Source organism: Anneissia japonica, unplaced genomic scaffold (genome assembly GCF_011630105.1).
Source record: "Anneissia japonica isolate Jap-2015-1 unplaced genomic scaffold, ASM1163010v1 scaffold2994_len2133135_cov197, whole genome shotgun sequence".
NCBI lineage: Eukaryota > Metazoa > Echinodermata > Crinoidea > Comatulida > Comatulidae > Anneissia > Anneissia japonica.
In genome coordinates, this window is record NW_022728550.1 from 1,640,153 (window position 1) to 1,656,144 (window position 15,992).

The window sequence follows — 15,992 nt, forward strand, 5'->3', positions numbered from 1 at the left end:
ATACAGTATTACATTAATTTGTCGCACCTTTTTAATAAGTACAGTAATTGAAATAATGAAATATTTATATATATTGTTGTTATTGTCATTTACAATATTATCAATGTCTTTACTTTCAGGTTATGTACTTAATTTGCTTAATTAAAAAAAATTGTCTTTGCAATTGTGGGGTTAAACACAATATGCTCTTTTGTGATTTGATTTTTGTTTCGTATTTTAAAGAGTATATTGAATAAAAAATGTTTTAAAACTAGTAAGATAAGGAGCCTCCTATTGCGTGTACATATGCCACAGGGACATGCATGTACTTTATCCAAAACAAGCATCCTTACATGTTTTCCATGGTCTTATATCATGTAATTTTTGTTACTTGGTACTTCTATAGTGCTTTTCCTTGCAATTACAAAGCATTAAACAAGTAATACTCTTCCTCAGAAATGGTTGGTAAGCAAGTACTCAAAGAGGGAAAAAACCTGATAAAATTGTGTATATCATTTAGCTGCCTGTCAGCTCTGGTAGTCCTTAGTTCACTAAAAAAAATTACACCATGGTTGATCGTCAAAGACCCCTTTTTGTGTTACTGACCCCTATATCAACAACCACCTTGCCGACACCTTGACTATTTACTGACACTGAAAATACCTGTCGACACCCAATGGGTCAATAGACCCTTAGTGTTACAGTACTAATGAATATTCATGTTACTCATGAACAATCAATACAATAATAAATAACCTGTAAATGTTATCCCTGCCAAGTTCTTCAAAATCTATTTGGCAATTTCTAAGCCTTGTAGTAAATCTAATAATGAAAATTTCTGAAAAACTATTCTCTCGTATGGGTGGGCACTTCCACTTTCATGCAGACATGCAAACAGGCATGTGGATGTGCCATCAGGCAACTGGTGCATTCCATAGTATGTGATGTCAGAGTAAGCACTAGGATACGGATCCAGCAACCAGGGCCGACTCCATGTTTGGCATCCATCACGGCTTAATCGCACGGACATGTTTATCCTGGTGGTGTTGCTTGCTGGATTTGTGAAAAGAACCCAGATCTTTTGATCATTTTTACAGAGAAGATGCTGTGGTGCCGGGAAGCCAACCAGACTAGCCTAGAATAAAATATTATTAACATGTATTGAGCACAAGTTTCACAGGGAAAGGTGCTTTTTACATTAGTACTGTATGTTTAAAATGTTTTTGAATTCAAATGAAGCGATGGGTCGAAGTAAAGAAAAATTGCTTAAGCTAAGATTTTACAAGAATGACCTCTGTGACATTTTACAGCTTACAAGTGGGTCTCACCAATTATAGTTGTGGGAAGAACGAAGAAATCTGCATATTATGTTGATTTAAGAAAACCCAATGAAGTTATTGGGGACAAAATTTCACAAGGTGTTTTCAGCCAAGACAACCCAATGAAGCTGGGAGACCCAATTTAGCTCGGGAGACATTGTTCTAATTAAAAAGCATTGAAATGTACACAAGGGTATTCGTAGGAAATCATATTATCACATAGTTGGTATTCTTCAACACTGCGTCCATCTGTATAGTGTCATCGTGTCTAGTGTAAATGTGGCTTTAGGCGAAGAGTGAGATGATTCATGACTGGAGTACCTGCAGTAACAAGCAACAATTCAACTGAATCAGGAAATCCCCAATCTTCGGGGGGTAGGAGAGTTTGGAATCCTCCAAGATGGACTATATTATGAGCAGATAATGGAAATGTTAAACGTAACTGAGTTGATGATGTCATTGGTTAAAGATATTCGTATACAAGGTTCTATTTTTATTGTGGTGTTCTATAGTATCCTGTGTTAAAATTCTGACATTGAGGGTAGAAGAGGTAGTACAGTAATAAAGTTGGCAAATACATTGCGAACATCAAATTTTTCACCGTAGTTTGTTTGCAGCACTCCAATTCATTTTTTATGCCTATCCCTGTACTTGACTTACTTGGCAACCACCAAAAGACTTTACTGTTGGCATGATCTTCGACATCATGTGACATGGTTCTTCAAGTTGTGTGAGTTCTGATCGATGAAATGAAACACATCCGTCATTGCTGAAAGCTTGCTGTCGATAGGCTGTTCCTAAAGTACGACTATTCACACAAATGCTTCCATCTTCAAGTTCAACTGCCTAAAAACAATTAGTAAGTAAGTAATACATGTAACTTATTTTATCTTCATCCAGCACTACTACTATTACCATCATGCATCCAGCACCATCACCATATGCTCCATTCAGCACTGTTACTCCAGTTAAACTTGCCTGAGTCGAATAATTTCCTAGTCGATCTAATTTTTGTGTATTCCATTTTTTAACAATCTGTAAGTCTATACAATTGTTTGGGTTGCAGTGGTGGCACCAGCTCTTCCCCAACTGCGGACTGGCACCTCTGACAAGATATAGAATCTCATAATTAACGCAAAATGTTATTTTTTTTTTTTTTAGTAAAAAAAAATTCCCCGACAAATTGAATTTGACACTTCGTTTCGTGAACATTGTTTCTGGTTTTTAATTACATTTCATAAACTTTCTTTGCACATTCATTCATCCCAATCTTTCACAAATATTTATTTATTCATTTATTTATTTGTTCTTTATACTGGGTTTCCTCTTCAGTAACAAATTACTGTTCTCCCAGAGGGCCCAGTACACATAAAACAGTCCACAACACACAAGACAAACATACACACATGATGCTCTACACAAACTAAATCTCAATATGAGGTTTAGGGAGTGGAGTTGTTGGTTGCAACTGACTGGAATTGAACCCATGACCCTGGGATTGGAAGGCAAGCATCTTAACCACCAAGCTATTCAACTCCACTCCTACAGTTGCCCTCGCTGAACATTCTTTCTCTGTCTCAAACGTACCACAAGCTGTTGCCTCTTTACCTGACATTCATTAGAATGTATGGGATGATCATTGTCATCCTTTGTATGTTGAACTGTGTTACTCAAATGCCATGTGTTACCACCATCATCACTATACAGGACGTTTGACAAACTTTCAGTGCCATAAAATGTATCAAACAATGACATCACAAACTGAGTTATCTTTGCAAAAAAACCTTCCTCTGAAAAGAGACATGGAAATGTCAGTATATGCTGTAAAATTAAACCAAGCAAATTGCTAATTAATGTTCAGCCTACCTACCATTCCCAGTATCAGGGCCATTCGAACAAAGATATACAGGGCAATGCAATCTATGCATTATAGGAACATTTTCTATCCTATGCATGAAAGAACCCAACAAAATAAACAAAAGAAATGGGCTTATCACCAAGTCAGTGGTGGCTCCAGAAATTTGCAGATAAGGGATCCAACATATCCGAGGGGTTCTAAACCAAGGTGCCAACTAGAGCCTCAACCTGACTTCCAAAATAAAAAATCCCTCGTAGCCTCCCCCTGCCGCTCCACTGGCACCACTACTGTATTAGTACCGGATACATTTATAACATTTGTTCCTAAATTGAGCACTGTTTCTACCATTTAACTATTTCTTTATATTTGTATATGTCTACCAGTGAGTAGTAAGTACTTTCATAATGTGCTCCCCAAAACATAAACTTTTTACAGCTCACTTTAAAAAAAGTGTAATAAAGTAAATAAAAGTATTTTAAATATAACAATAACAAAGGAAAAAATTAAAACATTGGCACTGTAAAGTATCTAAAATACCAAAAGTATCAATTTTTCAACTAGGCACCGTTTTTATGTTCTGAATGTTGCGCTGCTATTCTTTGTGTGTTTCATTACCGATTTTTAATGATTGAATATTGTTAAACTTCCATTTTATATACAAAATTGCAATAAAGAATAAAGAATTACAAAGTTTACAAGCAAAATACAGTAATAGCATACCTTCAACAGGTTTCCATGTCATATTACCTGGGACAATTAAGCGTCCTGTACTTAGCTGAATTCCATGCCCTGGACCTAGAAATACAACACCTTGATTTCTGATACATGTATATTGTAAATCAATTTGTGAAAAAATAATATTCAATGTAACAATTGAATGACTTTTAAAACTTTTTAAATTAGAATTTTCCTGGATTCTTTTAAATATCATTAAGTACAATTTTGACAGATGAAATTATATATATTTATTTCAAAAATGGTTTGTGAGGGGACCAATCTAGCCAAAGCTGATTAAGGACCTAACAAACAATAGTAAAATTACATTAATTAAAAATTAAAATTATAAGATTGAAAAAATATAGATTTATTTAAAAAAGCATATTCCTAATACATACTACAAGCATACTATAAGAATAAATATCAGTTAAAAAAAGAAAAGTTAATAACTTAATTTTGTGATTCTGAGCTAAAAATCTGTTGTGTCAGTCTTATATCTTGTTAATTTTTTAGGAATTTTAACTTCTTAACATTTTAAATTTTAACATTTGTTTTTGTGTAATACAAGTACTGCATTTCTTTAATGAGGGTAAATAAACAAATTCAATCTATAATGTTGGTAGAATTCTGTGAGGAGTAAGAACATTGTTTATAAAATCTGTAACGTATCTGGAACATCAAGAGACAGGTGGGGAAAGTGTCGAATTACCTAAGTTTAATTCCTGTCAGTGCTGCAAAACTCCACTCCCTAAACCTCATACTAAGATTTAGTTTGTGTGTACATGTGTGTGTATGTTTGTCTTGTGTAATGGATTCTCACCTACAAGAATGACAGTGATATATATTTGCTATTGACACTCCTTGGTGGATGTGTTGTGTGCCTAAGTAAATAAATAATACTGAATTCTAGCTACAGAAAAACTGACATATGATAATATGAAAAAAACTCCGAAAAATGTGATACACGCCACTGTGATTCAATATTTCAAACAATATTCTTCAGGAATGAAAAACTGTGGTCTAAAGTGGCAGCTCCTTCCATACCTGGTGAATATATATTCGGTGGTCTGCTAAGTTTTCCAAGGGTCTCCTCTGTTATATCTGCAGGACTGGACCATGTCTGTCCTTCATCAAGAGTCTTTATTACATGCACACGACATATATATTTTTCTTCCTTGATCATGTCTGCTTCATTCTTCTCAGTGGGATATGTTGTGAACACTAAAATGATGGCATTTTTATGCTTATCAACAAGAGGCACAGGATTCATTGTCCTAAAATAGGAAAATATATTAGTGATTATAATTAAACATTTAACTATCAATCAAACACTATCAATTCAATCATAATAATTATCATCTTCAACACTGCCAACTTCATCTTCACTGTAAAATTGTATTCTTCTTTTATTATGGTACTTATTTTACACCTACATTTTGGGGGAAAATTACTATACAAAATGATGGACGATTGGGAAACTGTAAAATCCAAACTTTGTATCAAAACTCAAGATGCCGGGCTACTGAACCATGTGTACGTGCCATACAACGCCTGGTTATCAAAACCTATTGACTTTGCCTAAACAATGGGGGCGCTATACACATTATAGCTATGCTCAGTATCATACAATATGCACTTTAAAAGAACCTAGTAATTGAGACGAGTAGGGGGGGGGGTTACTCTGGTATACTGGTTCACACAGCCCTGGTGTGGACAGAGGCGGTGCCAGGAATTCCCGGATGAGGGGTCCAAGGATGGACAGACAGAGAGTAGCTTTAATGTTATTATAATTGTAACGTACATATGTTAAACAGATGTGCTTATTTTAATTTCATTTGACAATTTATAATTTCATGTGTGGAAAATAAATAAAACAAACAGAACTCCTACCTGCGATTCTCAAATGACGCAATGACTTTTATGTCCTCCCAGTCAATATTGTCTCCTTTCAGGAAGCCTCGTCGCATCACAAGGTCCATTGGCCCCCAATCCCGGAACGACTGTTTACGTCCTTCACAAAAAGCCAGAAATGTATCATTATGAAACACAAGAGCAGGAATCCTTCAAGGGTAAAAGAAAACACAAAGGTCAGTCATAAAATTTGAAATAAATATTAAAATATTTTCTATTTACCCTTTTATTTCATTCAAGACCAATTTCAAATTTGAATGCGGGGTTCCACAAGGCTCAATTCCAGGCCCACTTTTATTTTGAATTTACATAAACGATATGGAATCTGCCCTCAGATGCAAATTACTGCTATACGCTGATGATTCAGCTTTAGTTGTATCTGTTAACAAAGATATTCAACAACAGCTTACTACAGAACTCCAGTATGTAGACCATTGGCTTTTACTAATTCAGAAGACAGTTTCCATCCTTTTCGGATCAAAGCAAACTCTAGTTTAAGTTTCTGTATCGTAATAGAAAATATTTGAATGCAAACTCTGTAAAAATGCTTGTATCTAGCCTTATACTTTATCAGTATGACTACAGATGCAGTGTCTGGTTTCCAGGACTGAAGAAATGTCCCAAACAAAAGTTACAGACTGCTCTTAACAAAACTATAAGATGTGTATTAAAATTACACCCACAATCTCAAATAGGGAGTTCAGTTCAGTTTTCTTTATTCCCAATTTATTAAAATAATTTTATTAGTAATTAATAATTTTTTTGTATAGTATCTATAAACGTTTTGTATATAATGTATTTAAGGCATCCTGTAATTGGCTTTTCGCTGCTGGATGATGATTTGAAATAAAATAAAATAATACTATCAAGATCTGCAAATTTTAAAAATCATTATTCAGTAATTTGATGTTATACAACAGCTAAATTTTAGACAGGAGTCCCAAACTGGAAGAAGCCACTTCCAATTCTGTTTAAATGAGCATTCTGAAGCATATATAATATTTACATATTATATATAAACATATATAATATTTACAAATTATATATATAAATATACAGTATATGTGGCAAAGACAAGCCAAACCAGTCACTCGTCGCAAATTGTGTTTCAGAGTAAATAGCAAAAAAATGTTAGAATGTAAAATTTTTAAAAATCTATTTTATTTCACTCAACTAAGGTTTATATATTTATACATCATGCTGTGCTGTTATTTTTCCCAATTTCAATGTTAAAACAACACTTTTTAATGATTTTATAATAGTTTCTGCATGAGAAATTCCTGAAATCATGAACTTTGAAGGCTGATTTCTCATATATTGTTCTTTAAACAGCTGTATGCTTAAATCCTTGTAACTTCAGAAGGAAATGTCGGATTTGAACGATTTTTTTACCATTTTATTGCTCTTATTTTACTCTTTACTATATACCCTATATTAATAACTAAAAAATGTTTGTGATGAATGACTGGTTTGGCTTGTCTTTGCCACATATAATATTTACATACTATATATAAATATATATAATATCTAATTGTATTTTGCTGTACATGGGGATACCCATCAGAACTGACATCCAAGAGAAAATGTTATCATAAAAGTGTAAAAAGATCGGTTATTCTTATCAGACTTCCGGCGAGACTCCGGTGACTTGCAAGAGACCTCTCTTTATAACAAATCTTTAGTCAATGAACATAAAAGAATGTATAAACTGTAGATGAATCTCATGCCCTAATTATTAAGAAGCAGCAAGTTTATCTCAGAGAAGTGCTATATTTGAACACCTCCCTGCTAATGGCTATCACTTCTTACCTGAATGTGTTGTACTCATTATCACCCTGACCGAAGATTTCTGCAAAGAAAATATTGCATTTTAAGAAAATCATTCACATTGATGAAGTTAATTCCTAGGAACTCAGCATTTCTTGGATTTCATTAAGTAATTAATTTATTAATATCAGTATAAACTAAATTAAATGTTATCATTTTCCTATTATATATTATTAATTGATTCTTTAATTAATTAAGTATGATAACTATTCTTTTTATTATTTGAATAGTTTCATCTGGTTGGCTTATAATTACTGTAGAACTGTTTAATCAATAATAAACCAAGCACAAGCTTGCAGATTGGCACCAGCAGGGGAAAGAGATCAGATTCATGGAAAGATCGTGAGTATTCTTAAGTCGTCTAAGCCTCCGAAACACAACATCACTAGGGAAGAATCATTAGCACTAAACACGTTAAAGAAAGATGCATCTGTAACTATATTTCCAGCTGATACTGTATGGGCAATGCCATGGTTATAATGGACTCCCTAAACTATGACCAGGAAATGCTATGCTATCTCATGAGGCCACATACACTAAACTTAACAAGAACCCCATGCAGCTATGTACGTAAGATTTATCTTTTAACAAGCAAGCAACAGGAAGCATTAAATTCACATGTGAACACCCTGACAACAACTCAATAGCATTCCTGGACAATAGACAACAAAAGGACAAAAGTAAAGATAAAAGAAGACAGGGTGCTTCGCAGACCTTGAAGGGTAATATCGGTGTCCCGTACATCCAGGGGTTGTCAGAAAAATCAGGAGGACCTTACACAACCATAAAATCCGAGTTTACTTTCAACCGCACAACAACCTCAAAGAACACCTGGTGCATCCAAAAGAGAGTACAGTACTATACGAAAAGAAAACACATGGAGCCATTTACAAAATTGGTTGCGACTCCATATACATTGGGAAGATAGGAAGACCCTACAAAAAGCTGCTAGAAGAACACATACAAGATGTAGAAAACAACACACAAAGAGTACGGACACGGTCAGCACGTATCCTGTCTACTGAACAAGAAATTATACATAAATCAGCCATCACTGATCATATGGCGGATCCTGACCACGTCCCGAACTGGGACAACAAAATATTCAAAACGGAATCCACATGGGACAAAAGAACAATCACGGAGGCAATTTCAATAAGGAAACAAAATGGACGATGAACAGAGATGATGGGGCATACAAGCTTTCCCATATATATGACCAACTCCTTCAACCTAAAAGGCCTGGGCCACCCGGAACCAATCCTGACGAGAGAAGAGCTGGCGCACCAGAGGGCGTTGTTCACACAATGCCCAAACAATGGATGCTAGCTCACATAGCCTGACGAAGTCATGTTGATAACTTAGACGAGAGCTCGCAGTAAATTTACATCAAATTGTGCTTGGTTTATTACTGATTAAACAGTTCTACAATATTCTTTTTATTTTTATTTGTTATAATAATAATAATAATAGTAATAATAATAATAATAATAATAATAATAATAATAATAATAATAATAACTATAATAATAATAATAGTAACAGTAACAATAATAACAAGAGCACTCAGTAGACGTATCTCCGCACACCACAAATCTCTTTGCACCTGCACACCACCCCCAAAAGTCCCCAGCCTACGCGTAGGCCTATGTACTTTTTCGCACAAATCATGCAATTTTTTAATTTGTTTGGTATATAACCATGGTATAGAATTTGTGGGAACAAGTACATAAGTGTATGCTGGGGTTTTTTATGTGGGGTGTTGTGGACCCATAACAGCAAAATTACTAAATGTGTTAAAATAATAAAAATGACCATTAGGCCAAAACAAAATTAATTCTAGTTTCACGTTCCCGCCCTCCTCAAATTTTGGAGCCTCATGAAAAAAATTACTATTTGCTATTTTTCAAAAAAAACTTTCCAATTTTCCATGGACAATAAAAATAATGACTATCTGAAAGAATGATGTCAAGCCTAAGAAGCTTGAGGTGGGAACATAAATGGCTGAAATACATTACAAAGATTCATTTTACTTTAAAAAAAAAAAAACTATTTACCAGCCTGTTTTTACATTAGTATATATGATAGTAAAAAGCAAACAGTAAATACCCTCACCAAAAAATAATTTCAAATTCTGGACGTAAAACTAACAATTAATTTTATTTGGCCTTAAGTTTTCATTGGAATAGGGATTTAGTTCCACATTCTCACTTTCCACAAAGACCTGCGGTAGCTAGGACCAACTGCTAGGATGTTAGGACTAAGCATATGCTCGACATGGATGGATGGAAGTAGATATTTATGACTAGGCTAGGCTAGACAAGCCATGTATGTTCCTAACTAAGCTTGTGTCATGCAGTATTACAATTAATTAAGATACCACCTGTGATGGGGAGAACATTTGCTGTAGCCGCAACTAACTCTGATGGCGATGTCATAATTGAATAACTTCAATTTTCGGTACAAAACCTCCTTTTCTCTGCAAACAAGCCTAGTAAAACTGTATTAATTAGCTCACTCGGAAGTACATCCATCAGCTGGGAGAATGATCAGGTTTGTTATTGTTTTTGCACAAAGTATGATGATTGAGGGCGTAGTGGGTAAAGATCTCTATTAATTATGCTCTATGCTCTGGATTGCTATGGATTCATTGATGACCCCTGGCTCTAAATTAACTTTTTCGTTGGTGGCGCTGTCCAGAATGAGAAAAATAATAAAAAAATAAGAGACTTGTGGCATGTCTGCTGGCAACGCTGCTCGCTGCCCACGTGTTATCCATACTTCGAGTGTGTAAATGTAGCCAGCTTTGTTGGCCTAGGCCTAGATAGGCTAGGTAATTCAATATTAGACGACTTTTTTGGAACTTAGAAGCTGAAGATGAGTAAAAGAGGAAGTAAGTCTTCCTATCACAAGAATGAAAACCGTTACAAAGTAAGTAATAAACGACTATTTAGTAACGTGCAACACGGTTTAACAAGCTCTGTTTAGCTTTTTAGTTAGGCCCTACTAGGCTACTAGGCCTATACGCCTAGTCCTTCTTCTTGGTAGGGTGGTACTAGGCTAGCAGTAGGCTATACTAGGCCTCTTCTTAGTACTAGGCCTGGGCCTAGTAGAAGTAGCTAGGATAGGCCTAGCTAGTAGTATAACTCGGCCTTAGCTTATGTTAGTACTAGAGAGGACGTATGTATGGTATACTATCCTATCCTAGCCTCTAGGGCTCTGCATTGGCCCTTGGCTAACTAGGCCTACTAGTGAGTGCAGGTCAACTCGGCCCTTCGCCAACTCGGAACATACCGACCCGGCCCACTGCCAACTTGGCCCCTAACCGACCCGGCCCACTGCCAACTTGGCCCTTGACCGACTCGCCCCATAACCAACTCGGCTCATACACCAACTCGGCACTTGTCAACTCGGCCTTTAACCGACTCAGCCCTTATCCAACTCGGTCCATACACCAACTCGGCCTTGGAAGACGATGTATATTTCACTACAAAATAATTTAATACTGCACTCAAATTTTCAAATTATGGGGTGGGATTATACATGAGTGCCTCATTTAGCATGTAAATGACACCTTAGTCAAGGGTAGGCTTATAATTGCATCAGTACGGTACAAACATTAAAATTACCCCAAGGCCTAAAATGAAATGCTAAAATTTTCAAATGCAATAATAATAAAATCGTCAACAAAATAATATAAACTCTATAAATTATAACTGCTGAATATAAAAACAAAGAGCCAATGTAAATGATTAATACTGTATATAGATTGTTTTCTTTTATATGGACTGGAAATATTATCAGTCCCCTGGCCAAAATCGGTCCCCTTGACCAATTTTGACCCGGAGCAATTTTAGCGTGACAGGACAAATGCACAGGAAATACGTAGGATACTGGTTATCTTTTTTTTTGTAGTGCCAAAGATATGAATGGTACATGGATGAAATTCACATACAGTATGATACCTTTATAAAAAAAATTTACCAGTAAAATTTTTTCATTCATCAGCATACATTACACATTTGCATGATAAAAGTGAATTTAACATAGCAGATAGAATATTTTCTAGTCCCTGAATTAAAACTTGTGATTTTACATTGTTATTTTCTATCCCAGTTTGAAACATTCTCAGAACGTTTGGCTAAGGTGAACATCGATGTTATCAGACATGGGGACCGAACACAAGAATTCCCAGAGGTATTGTACTGTAGTATTTTTAGAACTTAAAAAGATTTTTACACCTGTTTTATTTACTATACTCATTGTAGTAGGTCTCAGGGGAAAAGCTCCAGTCCCCAGTTTAAATGGATATCTAGAGCTGAAAAAATTATTTGTTTGAATTGAAACAAGTATTCTATCTTAAAGTGTTATCCTCTGTGTTTTTTTGTTGTTTTTTTTTTTTTTTATTAATTATGTTTTTTTCTTACGAATGTTTCCAGTATTATTTATATATTATGTTGTAAACATAACAATTAAGATTATTTTATTTTCTGATTGGTATAGGTTGGGGACTCATTCTTTGCTGAAGGTTTGGCCAAGTGGTCTGAGTTAAATTGTACCCAGCATTATGGTTAGTATAATAGCAACATCAATTACATTATTTGCTCGCTATTACTGTTTCTTGTATCACAAACCTGTCAAGTGCTAATAACATTCTAGTGTTTTTGAAGTAGAAATATAATAATGTCATCTTATTTGGCACACGTATCCATCTCTACCAGAGCTGCCCATGGCGCTGTTTTCCACTTGCAAAGTATACCCCTTTTTTCTGCATTTTTTTATAGTTTATACCTATTTTCACTTAGATTTTACATGGTCATATAGTATTAGTAGTTAAGTTGGATGAAGAGCCCTACCAATACTGTGTAATAGTATGCCTTGTATCAATCCTCTATTACATTTTTTTTCTGTAAGGTTCTTTTAGTGCAGAAGTAAACCAGCAAGTCCAAAGCTACCACCAACTTGTGCATCATAAGCAGGTTATAGTTGAGGCTCTCAAGAAACACCTTAAGATAAAGAACAGCCTAGCCTACCAACCACTACTTGAGTAAGTCTAGATGCATTCTTTAGAAAAGTACTACAGCACAGAGATAAGATGTTTGTACTTTTAAACTGGATATAATAAGGCAGACTAAAATTGAATTCTTATTGGGTTTTTTTGGAGATTCAATGATGTAAATCATTTTAGAATTGGTGCTTTATAAATTATTAATATTGAATAAATTTAAACCACATAATCGGTGTCGAACTAAAATAATTACATTTTGATTAACATAACCATGCATTCAGAAGCTGGAATTGGACAGGCTGCATCCTTCATACTTGTTTTTTCACATAAAAATAAACATTTTCAGATAAATAATAAAATTAATAGTATAATACTCATGAGAAAAGCATTAACAATATAATTATACAGATGGTCTTATTGTTTATGAAGAAGCTTAAAATCACAACATTACAGAAACAGCAAGGTCATAAAATTGTTTTGTAAATCATATTCTTACTATAGTGTATTAATCAAAATTTAAAGACCAAAGATTTGGGATGGGTTTGACACTGGTAACTAATTCTTAAGCCACATTTTAAGCAACTGAATCTAATTGACTAGATGTTCTTTTAATCAGTGCTGCTGCTTCATTCATTTTCTTTGCATGAGATTCAACTTGTATACTGTTTTTTGTACAGTTTCATAATTTTAGAATTTTTTGTTTTGTAAATGTAACAATTTTAGCTATTTGCTATTTTTTGTATACTTTTATAAAAATAAAAATAATTGGTGTCAATATAACCATGCAGTCAGAAGGTGGAATCGAACAGGCTGCATCCTCTGTACCTGTACAGTATTTCACTTCTTGTACAGTTAGTATATTGGCCTAGATAAATGATTTTAATATTTCCTGCTTATCATTGCCAACACAATTGACTCTAAAATACTTTTATATAACTTGCATTTTCAAGATAATAATCAAAATCAAAAACTGATAATTATTAGAGACTTTATAGCAAATTGCCTGAAAGATTATAACTATGTGTACTTTTCATTTTTTATTCTCCTCCTTAGTTTGGTTGTAAGGTTAGCAAGAGATCTTCAGATGGACTTTTACCCTTACTTTCGGGAATTTTTTGAGATCATCACATTAATCCTTAACAAACAAGACACTGAATTGCTAGAGAGTGCATTCCAATGCCTCTCTTATCTTTTCAAGGTTCTTTGGCGATACCTGGTAAAGGACATTAAAGATGTGTTTGAGTAAGTTCTAGATTTTCAATATATATTTTACTTCTCTGAATTGGTAGTAAGTTCTCTCTATACACTACAGACTCAGAAGTAAAATGCAGACGCAACAGACAGAGCCAACTAGAACGGATCGGTCGACTGAGTTGTTTCGCTATATTGCACCGTCTCGAGCAGATCGACTGTGGTCTGACTCAAGCAGATCTTCTGTGTGTATAATTCTGGCAAGCGGTCTGGACGGCATGCAAACTTGCCCGATTGATGGGCTTGCCATTCGAGACCTATGATGCTAGGCCTTGCTTGGCAGATGGAGGGGATTGACCGCGGGCCATTATTTTTTCAGTACATAAATATGGCTTAACAGGGCAAGGGTTTGTTATCTTAGATTATATTGTTTTGCTTTTGTATATAACTTCAAATCAGTCATTTTTGGCATATTATGCTCTGTACACACTATTAAACTTCATGTTACAAAAAAAATGTGAGATATCCATATTTGGGTGTAATATGACATCATACCCATAAATTATGGGCACAGTACACACATTTTTCGCATAAACTTTGATGCTGTGGACAAAGCATTATGTACATTAATGTGTGTACTATTCCCTCCCAAAAATTGAAAAAAAAATGTTATATTTTCTCTCTAGATTTTATCAGCCTTTGTTAGGAAAGGATCAGAAACCACATATACGCAACTTTGCTGCCGAAAGTTTCTCCTTCTTAATGCGTAAGATACGTTATCCTGATGATCTGTTTGACTTCATATTTAGCAGACTAGACAAGGACTCTGAGGTAAGGAACCTGGGATTCCTGTGGACGCCATCAGTGGTAGTGGTTTATTCCAGTAGAGTAGACCAAGGGTTATTTTATCAAATTTATTTAACCTCAAATAACCTTATTTACAGTATGTTAGTTATAATTCACATGTACAACTTATAATAAGGATTGCTTTGGTGAAATTATTTTCATGTATCAATCTTGGTGATGTTTCCGCTGGTAATCTCCAAGGCCGGTAAAGGGTTAAGAGATGTTACGATGTGTTTGCACCATGACGATACAAAATTTAATAAATATCAAGATGATTATGATGAATATAATGGCTGGTGCATGGTTTCGGAGTTCAAATTTATGACACCACTATTGACTTATAGTGATGATTACAGTATTCAACTATTTGCAAAATATTATTGACAATTCTGAATAAAATTGTTGTTACAGCTTTGTACTGGCATTGGTCAGCTATTGTTTGAAATGGTCAAAAGTGTCATGAAGCAATTTCATTCATGTACTGGAAAGGTAATTACATATTTATTAATATATATTTTCTTTTATTATATGTTTCATGGCTCTAGGGAGATTGTTGTTAATATTATCATTATTCAAAAATTACATTCACATTTTCGTACTGATATTGTCGAAAATTGAAAAATATACCCCTTTTCAAATTGCTTTTTAAGCATGAAAGTGTAAAGACAAAACAGTAAAAACAACGCAAAGAGATAAATGTACCAAAACCTTCCCAATTAATGAATGATATGTTAAAAACAACACTTTAAAATATTTAACGAATTAAGTAATATATTTCAATATTTCAAATTAAAGCAAATTTACAGTGAGAAAAAAAAGAAATGTTACTTAGAAAATATTCTATTACTGTTGAATATTTACAGAAATTTGGTAAAATATCCTTTACTTTTTAGTTTCTCATTTTAGAGTTCTTAACAAAGAGTATTGTGCAACATTATCATTTCTTTCTCAGGTATTACCAATATTATTGCATAAGCTTGGACCTGATCAAGATGGAGACAACATCCCTACATTGCCATGGGGTCTAGTTCAAAAAGCATTGTCGCACATGTTATGTTGCATGCTTGAACACACAAACAAGGAAAATGTGCAAGTTGTGTGGGATTGTTTTTATGTAAGTTTGGCTTTCAACAAATACAGATAGAGTATTCTTTGTTAGTATACATAGGATTATTGTAGTATACTGTAGTATTAGTTAATGTCCTAAACAAACAGCGAGAACAGTATTCTCAGGAAGAATGCATCAAAGGAAATTTGCATATAATGATATTTAAATATTAGATGTGTTTTCAACAAAAGTATATATTTGGTTAGTATGAATAATAGTCAACCTACA

At 34.3% G+C, this 15,992-nt stretch overlaps 2 protein-coding genes across 2 annotated transcripts in view; one reads left to right on the forward strand and one right to left on the reverse strand.

Moving 5' to 3' along the window:
• The window catches only part of LOC117114304 (sialidase-4-like), a gene marked incomplete in the record, with an annotated part of 11,846 nt that extends 1,655 nt beyond the window's left edge, over positions 1–10,191 (reverse strand). The window contains 8 exon segments of the mRNA XM_033257939.1: positions 228–1,114; positions 1,959–2,144; positions 2,907–3,088; positions 3,877–3,951; positions 4,918–5,147; positions 5,764–5,934; positions 7,594–7,633; positions 9,995–10,191. Of these exon segments, the coding sequence (XP_033113830.1) occupies positions 770–1,114; positions 1,959–2,144; positions 2,907–3,088; positions 3,877–3,951; positions 4,918–5,147; positions 5,764–5,934; positions 7,594–7,633; positions 9,995–10,049 (1,284 nt within the window).
• A 139-nt stretch (positions 10,192–10,330) lies between these two features.
• Positions 10,331–15,800, forward strand: LOC117114264 (small subunit processome component 20 homolog). Its single transcript, XM_033257869.1, has 8 exons — positions 10,331–10,542; positions 11,728–11,808; positions 12,115–12,181; positions 12,526–12,658; positions 13,673–13,861; positions 14,497–14,641; positions 15,068–15,145; positions 15,609–15,800. Exons 1-8 carry the CDS (start codon positions 10,489–10,491, stop codon positions 15,798–15,800), a joined length of 939 nt encoding a protein of 312 aa, XP_033113760.1. The 5' UTR covers positions 10,331–10,488.
• Positions 15,801–15,992: the final 192 nt, after the last annotated feature.